Source organism: Pundamilia nyererei, unplaced genomic scaffold, assembly GCF_000239375.1.
Source record: "Pundamilia nyererei isolate P.nyererei 1_Seehausen unplaced genomic scaffold, PunNye1.0 scaffold00010, whole genome shotgun sequence".
Taxonomy (NCBI): Eukaryota; Metazoa; Chordata; class Actinopteri; order Cichliformes; family Cichlidae; genus Pundamilia; species Pundamilia nyererei.
Window position 1 is genome coordinate 4,691,273 of NW_005187411.1, and position 11,571 is coordinate 4,702,843.

General features: G+C 41.6%; 2 protein-coding genes across 2 annotated transcripts; one reads left to right on the plus strand and one right to left on the minus strand.

Annotated features, from left to right (window-relative positions):
• Window positions 1–2,062: 2,062 nt before the first annotated feature.
• cmpk2 (cytidine monophosphate (UMP-CMP) kinase 2, mitochondrial) lies at window positions 2,063–5,843 on the minus strand. Its single transcript, XM_005723910.1, has 5 exons — window positions 5,009–5,843; window positions 4,641–4,755; window positions 4,049–4,250; window positions 3,621–3,854; window positions 2,063–2,739 (listed from the first exon to the last, which is right to left on the minus strand). The coding sequence occupies exons 1-5, from the start codon at window positions 5,600–5,602 to the stop codon at window positions 2,619–2,621; spliced, it is 1,266 nt and encodes a 421-aa protein (XP_005723967.1). The 5' UTR covers window positions 5,603–5,843; the 3' UTR covers window positions 2,063–2,618.
• Window positions 5,844–6,129: 286 nt separating this feature from the next.
• On the plus strand, window positions 6,130–8,621 carry rsad2 (radical S-adenosyl methionine domain containing 2). The gene is made up of 6 exons (XM_005723911.1): window positions 6,130–6,563; window positions 6,646–6,807; window positions 6,922–7,151; window positions 7,233–7,382; window positions 7,958–7,990; window positions 8,216–8,621. Exons 1-6 carry the CDS (start codon window positions 6,245–6,247, stop codon window positions 8,378–8,380), a joined length of 1,059 nt encoding a protein of 352 aa, XP_005723968.1. The 5' UTR covers window positions 6,130–6,244; the 3' UTR covers window positions 8,381–8,621.
• Window positions 8,622–11,571: the final 2,950 nt, after the last annotated feature.

Genomic DNA, 11,571 nt, shown 5'->3' on the forward strand with positions numbered 1-11,571 from the left:
CTTAGCTCTCCCAAAATCCACCACCACTCCATCCGGTTGCTGCTCTGAGGTCTCACTGATTGAAAGGAGCATTATTACCTCCCGCTATCCTGCCCATCCACTGTGGAAAATGTTGCTTATTTGACAGTGGATGCATACAGATATTGCTATAGAGGGTCTTTAGAGTTTGGCAGACACTTGGTGCCAAATCATATGCATGACTCCTCTTGCCATGCCGCTTCATGTGGCTGCCAAATGAGGTTCACTCGGGTTTTTGTCAAGGGACCTAGACTATTATTCAACACCCCCCCCCTCCCACACACACACACACACACCCCAACAAGCCACACTCCTAACATGCACACACACCCACACACAATATGAAAACCTGTGCTTCCTCAGTGCCCTCTTTCCCTCTCCCAACCTGTACCAGCCCTATGCCCTCCCACTCCCCTCCTGCCTATGCCTTCAGTCTCCATACCACACTCATTATTAATGATCTAAGGGACAGCTTTCATTTGATCTATTACTTAGGACGGGACGGCGGCTGCTGTGCTGCTGCATCCCTGCTGGATCTTTAATTATTTCATGGAGGGCTTTCCTCCTCTCCGCTGCTCCTTCTCTGTTGTGCAGATGAAATATTGAAGTTGAGGAGTGTAGTGCAAAGTGGCCCCATACAGAGTAAGGTGTGTGTCTGTGTGCGTGTCTCCTCTGCTTTTGTAAGTGTACAGTGCATTTGTGTGCGCAGACATATATCTGTAAGGCTGAGTTTCTGCCGCTCTCAGATGGATCTTAGTTTTTCATTATATGAGGCTCCGACTTTTATCTTGAAACTTTAAGTAGTGAAGTCACAGATTGGAAGCAGATTGCGTTAGTTATTAACTTCTTCCTCGAACTGCAATTCAGCTTTGAAATATTTTCAGTGGGTGAATATGTGAGTTCTTGTTGTTGTTAAGACTCCAGAGTATATTCTGGCTATCTGACAAAAGAAATAGCCACAAATGTTTCCAAAAGGAAAAAGAAAATGCTACGACAAATGTGAACAGAATTATTTCGCTGCATGTGTAATGCGATGTGATTATGGGCCATAAATGTTGTATTACGGCTGTGTTGAGGAGCAGTAATGGCATGATATCACCGCTAACTTTTTGTTGCCAAAAATATCAGCGCTTAACAACATCTGACGGGGAAATGTGGCTGACACCGCTAGCGCACACAGCTTTGCATTCAGGTATGAAATATGGCAGGAGGCCTAATTGGCTTGCTCTCCCAACTTCATACATTTTGGACTCTCTGTGTTAATGGTAATCAAAATTCCACATGGTCTATACTACATTCATTCTGTGCCATACAGAACATCCACTGAGGCACGGGGCAGCTAAGGAGCTTATGAATTCAGCAAACTGTACACAGCTGCCTCATGTAGGAAACCATACTCAATAAACATAATGACTTAATTTTAGTCTGTGTGACGGCATGCGATGGTAAGATTTGCATCCGCAGCACCTCTGCATTCAGTAAAACACTGAATTGCTATAACTGGTAGAAAGAGTGATTCCATGCACTTATGTGGGGGACCAATGAAATGACATTGATATACAGCGCTCCATTAATTGCCATATGAATAGGGTCTGCATTGCTTGGCACTCTGCTGATGCATCGCAGTAAAAGAGATGGGTCACTCTGTCTTCTCCACCCTGCAGCTTTGCCAAGCTCATAATTACTAAAACCCCCAATTAATCTTCCCATCACATAGGCCAAATATACACTTCCTCCCTATATAAATGAGTTACAGTATATGCTCTTAGTAGATGTGCATGATTGTGTGTGTGTGTTTTACAAAAGTAGGCATGTGTACATTTACGTGTGTCAACTTGAAAATGCCAGTGCTTATGAGAGCATCAAGTACAGATAGTGCCATGTGATCTTAGTGCATCACTTGTGTCAGTATCACACAGCTGAGTTCATGTTCTTGCAAACAGAGCAGGACATTGTGCTCATGTTCATAGCCAGTTATATAAGCAACACAAACATGCAGCTATACACAGTTTGTAGAAGAGAAAGCACAAACAGATGTTTAGTGTCATTTTCTTTTAATTCAAAAACTTTTTTTAACAAGTGAAAATATGTTATCCGAAGATAGACTGGGTTCTGCATTTATTTTAACAAGCTAACATTCAACGTACATTTTAAGATTTGTTTTTTCTTATTTGTGCATTTTGATTCAATCTGCAGTAACTCGTCGCCCTTATATAAATGTTCCTATCCACTTTGCGAGCGTCAGTCTGCAAAAAAAAAAAAAAGTGCTGCTACAAGGTATCTGGAGGCTACACAGTGTCTAATTTCTGAGAGGTCACAACAGTCGTTAGATGTACACTTCTTCCTGACAATACATTAGTGTGAGTATGTGTGCGTGTGTGTGTGTGTCTACATGAATATGTATTTCTGATTGTAGCATGCAGTTCTGGCCCCTGGCATTCAACCTTTACACGTTATGAATAGAATCTCTTCTCCACACTCCAATCTGCCCACTAGTCTGTCTGCAATCACATTTACGATGCCTTACTGGCACCTAGTGGTGACGGGATGCACTGCATACACTTGATGCTTGACTGCCAGCAGGGGAGATGGAGAGTTGTTTACAAGTGGCATTTGCCCCTAATTAAAAGCAGTACTTGTTGGAGCACTCGGTCTGCAGAAGGACTAGCATCCACAGTAACACAAGCTGGGCCGCTGATCCTCCGATAAGCCTCCTCCACTCTGCGCACACACACACGCAAACATTGGTCAAGGAGTGAAGGAAGTGTGCAGCACAAGACAAATTTTAGTATTGTGATTGCTTACAGCTTTGCTGCACAGTAAGGTATACAATACAGTACATTTTTGAGAAACAACACAGATGGCTCAGAGTTCTGCTATTCCTGTTACCAGTGAAGAATTGTCCTTTTGATAGTGGCGGGCCAAGTCTGCAGAATCCCTCACTCATTCACAGGCTGACTGTCAACTCCCTCCATTTTCTAATTCTGCAGGCCCAACATCTGGCTGTCCCGTGTGGAAAGGCCATTATGTCAGGACAGAAGACGAATGAAAGTAGCCATCGACCTGTCTGTGTAGCAACTAACTAGGCCGGCAGTGCCTGCCAGTTTTGACCAGCTTAATGGAGCACAGCAGCTCAGCAACTAATCACCTGCTCTTTCTCATCAGCTGCCTCTCCCATGGGACCGTAATTGATTGTTAAGTGTTTGATGGATCAGACGAAGACTGAGCTGACTTGACTGTGAATCCACAGTCGGGTTTGTACTGATCTTCGCTTTCATGCTCTAACACTCATACTTTTTCTTCTTTTTCTTTAATATAAGTATAACATAGCGGAGCCTTTCATTTTTGTCTGACGTGCCTGACATCACCAAGTCTGGGTACCTAGAATCATCATACTTGTCCTCAATCAGATTAAGAGTGCCAGCAATATGCACAGAGAACTACTTTAAAAGATCCATATTAATGTTATCACAAGTTCACAACCAATTATTTACGCTTTCAGTCTAAATGGGCATTTTCACTTGCTTGATGAGTGTTCTAATGCAGGTATAATGCTAACTGAGTAAATAATACATTATGCATAAGCACTCTAACTACCTCACCTGAGTCTGAACAGCTGGTTGTGATCCAGCTCTTCCTCTTCATCAGTCTTTCCTTGACCTCTGTTTCTCAGTCTCCTCTTCCTTTCCTCTGGGTCAAGTGTGAGTAAGACCACCAGGCTGGGCTGAAACAGGTCGCTAGGCCAACAGTACACCTCTGAACCTTCTCCTGGAAGGTTGCACACTGGACCACTCACCGCTGTGGCGATGGCATAGGCCGCTGTGCTGTGCCAAAATCTGGGGACAGGTAATCAATGGTGAATTGAAAGGTGAATGACAGGTGGAAGTCGCATCAGGTGACTTGGTAGCCACTGAATATTGAGTTGTATAGATCTGGATCTCAGTGGGACCTACAAGTTCTTACAAAAGAAAAAAAAAGGTCACAAAACAGGCAGACCTCACTCCACCTGCAACATCTCAACTGTCTTTACCTGTCAACAATGACAGGTGTCTTCGTGCCCTTTAGGCCTATTTGATCTGCTGAGATGTAGTTCCCCAGAGCATAGAAGGCCCTGCGGATGAGGGGTGGCTCCTGATCAAAGCGGGCTCTCCAGGGGGAAAGGCACTCTGGTGGGGATGGCAGAAGAGTGGCCCCCAGTGTATCCTTCAGAGACTCAGTCAGAGTGGTCTTACCTGTGATACAGAGAAGGACAGGAAATAGATTCACCTCAAAACCAAAGAAAACAAAGGTCTGAACATTTTCGAATCACAAAAGGAGGAATTCATCCTTTTTGTTCATATTAAAAGAAACTGCGGTGGCCCTTGAAAAGTTCAACTAAAACTCCCTCTTGAACCACACAGTTGAGCTTTCATGACGGTTTGAAAATAGTATTAGAGGAGCGAGCTGCACAGTAAACCATTTCAAAGTGATGTAACTTTTCTGAGGTCATGATACATGATATTCCATTAACTGAAGCTCCCTGGCAGATAATGGCTTTAGCGGAGAACAACCAGCCACCACTTTAGGATGACATCTATGCATCAGACTGATCACATATTTATTTATGAGGTAATGGCATTAACCTGTGGCATCCAGGCCCTCTATGACAATAACAGGGAAGTCTGGTTTATTTCTGGCCTCCACCCTGCTGGGCAGCAGCTCCAGCACAGCCTTAGCTTCTGGGATGATGTCACCACACTGCAGAACAGACAAATCAGTTAAGCAGGCAGGAGTGAGTCATAGACTGTGCTGTCAATGAGCGCACACAGTGCTGTGGGCCACCTGGCCCTCCCTGATAGATAAACGTTGGAAGCAAGAGCTCTGGGTCTCTTGGTATAAACTGCTATCCCTACATCCTCCACAAGAGTGCGCCCGTTTGCCAAAATCTTATGCGGTATACTAAAATAAACATAAAACAGTCTTGTAAACATTAAAATGAGAAAATACGTACTTTTTTCATCACGTCATAGGCCTCATCAAAGCTGTAGAATACATCTGAATTGATAATGTTGAGAGTAGATGGGTGATATTCTGGCGCTTCTGAGGGTACCACATAGTATCCCTTTGCCACATCCATCACCTGGCTTGCTGTCTCTGACCACATGTGCTGCGTCCACTGTTGGCCGTCTTCAGCTGGAGAGTACGAACAAACTAACACTGGGTCATGTTGTATTAAATCACTCAAAAGCCGCTCTATCGGGGAGGAAGTGTCAGAATTCCCTTTTAAAAAGTAACCTTTAACGAGAGAATCCCTGACTTTTGGTAGAAATGAAGACATGGGAGACAAGCGACATTCCGGAGGCAAGTCCCTCAGCAGTTTGTCTTTCAGCTCCCCGTAAAACTTCGCCGTTTTGATTCTGTCTCTGCTGCAGTAAACAAGGACAGAGTAGCACTTGTCACGGTTTTGAACTTCTCTGAACACCCTCGGCACGTCTTCTCCCAGGTGCTTTTCCTTAACAGCAAAATAAAAAGGCGCTCCATTTAACTCCACTGAAAAAACACGAGAGCACCACCGTGGAAGAAGAGACATTGCGTGTTTTGACATCTTGTACACCAGGTGTCCTTATCTGTTTCCAAAATATGTCCCGAGACGCATCGTGTGAGCTGAAGGGAAAACGATAGTAACGGCGCCAAACGGAGAAAACGAAACTTTTCGTTTACTGTGAAACGCGTTTATTATTGAAGCCAACGCCTCGCAGGGGCAGCTCAGGAATTCTTTCCAGGAATCCAAGTTGTGTTTCTTGAACGTGTTTAATGAAAATGAGAGACACCAAGAGACTGGACAAGTAGCGAGGCTGTGAAAACTACAATGAACTGAATGCACCCAGACTCGAAACAGAAACTGTTTTACAAAGAAGCATTTATCACTGAAAGTTTGACCAATAGAGCTAAAGATCTATAAGTCCTGCAGTATTTAATGGCATATTGCTACTGTACATAAAGGTCTCTAATAAAGGTTTAATGGACGAATGACACTGCGAAGAAATGCAAAGAATGCGTTGTCATGACGCGCGTAAATTATTTCTTGCATCTCAGCAGGATGGAACCAGGCTAGGTTTCGTTTTCGTTGTTTGTAAACAGAAACTTTTGACCGACTCCCCACACCCTCTATATAAGATGCGCCCTGCGGGTTTCGGCTTATGACGCACCAGCAGCAAGTCTGACAGCACAACTCCTCATTTAAAAAATGGATTTTTCTCCTGCTGTCTCGTCTCCCAGGCTGCTTCTGCGGCGCTTCATTAGCACCATCTACTGCATTTTTGAGATCGCCTTTTCAAAACTCACTTACTGGACAACAGGAGCCTGCAAGGGAACAAACTCATTCGTTGCTGGTGATAAACTGGACCAAAACAAAGACCAAAATCCAACGATCCCAACGAGCGTCAACTACCACTTTACGCGCAAATGTAATTATAGATGTGGATTTTGTTTCCACACTGCAAAAACGTCCTTCGTCCTGCCCCTGGAGGAAGCTAAGACGGGGCTTAAACTTCTAAAGGAATCAGGTGATTTAACAAATTAATAACAATAAGCTTTGTTTTTTGTCAAATTGCTGTGCATGCTATTAAATTTATGTCTTTTTTTAAGGGATGGAAAAGATCAACTTCTCTGGCGGAGAGCCCTTCCTGCATAATAAGGGAGAGTTTGTGGGGAAATTGGTCCAGTACTGCAAACAGGACCTTCAGCTCCCAAGTGTCAGCATTGTCAGCAATGGAAGCATGATCAAAGAAGAATGGTTCCAGAAATATGGTAAGATAGCTAAGTTATTAACAGCTTCTTTTTTTATGGGTGCATTCCAGCTGTGCCATATACCATAAAATAATTTACATTTATGATCTCTTTCATTTTAATTTCCTCTTCTAGGTATCTATCTGGACATTCTAGCTATCTCCTGTGACAGCTTTGATGAAGCAACCAACCAGCTGATTGGCAGAACTCAAGGCAGGAAGAGCCACCTTGACAACCTCTTCAAGATCTGCAGCTGGTGCAAGGAGTATAAAGTGGCACTGAAAATCAACTCCGTCATCAACATCTTCAACCATGACGAAGACATGACACAGCAAATCAATTTGATTAATCCTGTCCGCTGGAAGGTAAAAATGAAAAAAAAAGTAAATAAATATGTTTGTACGGGTTAATCATGGATGTACTGAACGTCTCGTTCTTGTTTTCAGGTCTTTCAGTGCCTGCTGATTGACGGGGAAAATGCAGGCGAGACAGCCCTGAGAGAGGCAGAGAGGTTTGTCATCAGTGATCAGCAGTTTCAGGAGTTTCTGGACAGACACAGCAGCGTCTCTTGCCTTGTTCCTGAGTCTAATGAGAAGGTATAATTCTCAGACATGTGCAGCAAGTATGGCAAATATGTTTAATGCAATAACCATAATGTATTCTGTGGGAAACATGTTTTTCATCCTTTTTTTTAATTTTTGATTTAAGTAAGGGCGTAGAATTAGAGCTTGGTATGCCTAGAGTGAATAAAATGTGAATATTATTATAGTAAACACACACAATGCACAGTTAAACAAACAAACTATACAAAAGTTGACTTTTGAATACCACTGTCAGTTAGGAATTTTGATGTTGTTTTCTCCTTTTTGCTGTATAGATGGCCACCAAATATAAGGGAATATTTTGGTATAGACTTTTGGTATAGTTTATAATGCTATGATAACTTCTAGAATATCCATGTTTCATATCTGTGGTGTGCTCATTCTGCATTACTCCTCAATTTTGCAGCACTATGGCATGAAAAGTAGGAACTAAACATATATATTAGGTTGAAACATGAGCTCAGGTCATCCTGCCTAAAGTAATTCTTTGTTGTGCTGTAATTAATGGTTGAAAATCCAAAGTTAGGATACACAAAAATTAAAATTTGTGGTCTTTTTTGTTTTAATAGATGAGGAACTCCTATCTGATCCTGGATGAATATGTAAGTACTTCAGATTATTACGAACTGGTAGTGCGGCTGAGCCATTTTATCAGATGTTTAAGTAAAAAAATGAACTGTATGTTTGAGTTATATGAATGTGGATTGCTCAAATTAAGTGAAAAGGCTTGAATTTGGTATAATTGTTTAAATTAGTTACTTGCTAGGCATTTTAGCTGAAGGAAACTTACTTCATATGTTGATTTTTTTTCCTTTTTTTTGTTACAGATGCGTTTCCTGGACTGTCGAGAGGGACGGAAGGATCCTTCCAAATCCATCCTTGATGTTGGAGTAAAGGAGGCGATTCACTTCAGCGGCTTCGATGAAAAAATGTTTCTAAAAAGAGGGGGAAAGTATGTGTGGAGCAAAGCTGATATGAAGCTAGAGTGGTAAAACGTTGCGCCCGTGACCTTCTTCAGCTTGTGTTTGATGCTCCTTTGCTAAGTGTTTGCATTGATATGCTCTACAGTATGATCATTTTGCACTAGGAATGTAAATATTCAGATATATCTAGGCGTGTGTGTGTGTGTTCTGGGGGGGTTATTTGAAGGTTACGGTCACCAAATAGAAGGTGATCCAGAAGTATTGTTCTTCTTTGTTTTTTATTAAATATCTAAATATCTGTCTTTTATGTTAAGCACTTTGGTATACCGCTGGTTTTTAAATGTTCTCTATAAATAAAGATGTATTGTATTGGAAATATATTGTACTGTTTATGATTGTTGAACAAAGTAACATTGAGTGTTATATTCAAATTATAATTTTACACAACAAATTTAGATTGAAGGACAACTTGTCAATGATGTTGTGATAATTTATTTTTGATGTGGTTAAGTAACAAGGCAAAATAAAGTCATTTTTTCCACAATACAGTGGCTTGCAAAAGTATTTGGCTCCCTTGAACTTTCCCACATTTTGTCACATTACAGCCACAAACATGAATCCATTTTATTGGAATTCGCTGATCAGAAATGCAGCCAAGAGGCCCATGGTGACTCTGGACCAGCTGCAGAGATCTACAGCTCAGGTGGGGGAATCTGTCCATAGGACAGCTATTAGTCGTGCACTGCACAAAGTTGGCCTTTATGGAGGAGTGGCAAGAAGAAAGCCATTGTTAACAGAAAACCATAAGAAGTCCCATTTGCAGTTTGCCACAAGCCATGTGGGGGACACAGCAAACATGTGGAAGAAGGTGCTCTGGTCAGATGAGACCAAAATGGAACTTTTTGGCCAAAATGCAAAACGCTATGTGTGGCGGAAAACTAACACTGCACATCACTCTGAACACACCGTCCCCACTGTCAGATATGGTGGTGGCAGCATCATGCTCTGGGGGTGCTTCTCTTCAGCAGGGACAGGGAAGCTGGTCAGAGTTGATGGGAAGATGGATGGAGCCAAATACAGGGCAGTCTTGGAAGAAAACCTCTTGGAGTCTGCAAAAGACTTGAGACTGGGGCGGAGGTTCACCTTCCAACAGGACAACGACCCTAAACATAAAGCCAGGGCAACAATGGAACGGTTTAAAACAAAACATATCCATGTGTTAGAACGGCCCAGTCAAAGTCCAGATCTAAATCCAATCGAGAATCTGTGGCAAGATCTGAAAACTGATGTTCAAAAACGCTGTCCATCTAATCTGACTGAGCTGGAGCTGTTTTGCAAAGAAGAATGGGCAAAGATTTCAGTCTGTAGATGTGCAAAGCTGGTAGAGACAAACCCTAAAAGACTGGCAGCTGTAATTGCAGCAAAAGGTGGTTCTACAAAGTATTGACAGGGGGCTGAATAATTATGCACACCCCACTTTGCAGTTATTTATTTGTAAAAAATGTTTGGAATCATGTATGATTTTCGTTCCACTTCTCACGTGTACACCACTTTGTGTTGGTCTTTCACGTGGAATTCCAAAAAAATTGACTCATGTTTGTGGCTGTAATGTGACAAAATGTGGGAAAGTTCAAGGGGGCTGAATACTTTTGCATGCCACTGTAACTATTTGTCACTGTACATTTGAAACTTTTTTTGATACTATAATTTGTTTTCCTCTTAAGGTAGAACAGAAATAAGAACACACTTTTATGCAAAGTAAGATAAACATGGATAGCGCTGATATGAAAGAACGGTGGTCTCCTCTCAGAGCAAGAGGCCAGACCACGAGGCTAACAACAACAAAGCCACACCATTGTGTGGACCTTCCAGGCCTTGGAAAATTAAGTACACTGATCTTATCTGTTGTATAAACCTAGCAGACTGTAGCTGGTTCCAACAAGATCAGCAATACTTTTCTACTTTCAATTTACTGAAAATGTTGTATAGAAGTTCAAATAGCTTGAGTGGTTTCAATATTTCTGTCACTGCCTCTATCTGGATATGGTTTAGTTGTTTTTTTTGTCAAACACATACCTTACAATGTCTGATTTATGTTTTGCAACACTCACACATAGCTGAACTGAAACTAATGTTATTGCAGTTCACTGCAGCTGACTGAGTACTGAGATGTAGGTCACAATTTCGATTGTATAAAAGCTTGTGTATGAAAACACGTTTTTCTATTTGTAATTCTTTTCATTTTTAGGTCTTAAATTTAGGCAAATAAATAAAATTTTGACTGGCAGACAAAAGATAAATGGAAACAAGCATGTATACTAGTTGAAATTAAAAAAAAAATTTAATTAAAAAAATGCCATTTTAAGCCACAGCTTTTCTAAATTAACAGCCTTGTCAATTATTAAAATCACTTTTTATGTTACTGTAATGGCTAATGAACCAGTATACACATTTAATGCATTTAATCAAAATGACATTTTTAAAGCTAAAATATAATTACTGTTGTTAAAATGTTGTCAAATTTACTGTTTCACAAAAAGCTGAAAAATAGTGATTCACACTAATAGTCCAATGTGCTTGTATAAAAAACGTGAATTCCGTAACAACTGATTAAATCAATTGTTAGTTTTAAAAAGTTCTTGACAAACCGTATTTTCTAATTTTTTACCCAGATAAATAAGTACATAAAAGACATTTGTTAGGCAATGTGTATGCAATGTAGGCTGTAAAGGCAAATGAGAAAACGCTTAAAGGCGACTGCAGTGTTTTGACAGCAGGGGGAGCTGTTGTTTGGCTAGGTGGCAGGTGCTGAGCTCTCCTCTAAGGGGCACCGTAGGACAGCAGACGGAAAACCTCTCACAAACAAATGGCGTCCCTCCAGTGCGAAGCAGCTGATTTCCTACCGAGCAAGGCAGGAGGAACGGCGGAAAGATAAACAGGGCGCCACCGGATCTCTTCTCAGCAAGGTTGTGTACTGTTTTTTTTTTTTTTGTACGATTCGTGTGGCAGGGTGACGACTGGATGTTGCGCATTGTTCTGTAATCGAGAGTAAACCGCTGTTCCGGTGTACAAACAATCCTCCTGTCAAGCAAAACAGAAAGAAGAGTGTCAGCTGCGGCTCGTGCTTCCCGCCGTTTGCTTATTTTATCTGCGCTTAGGCTTTTTAATGATTTGACTCGAGGTTTTTTGGTGTCAGTGTTTGACCAGAGCTCGAACTCAGGCGCTGTAGGCGACAGTAGCAGGTCAAATGTGTCCGCCCC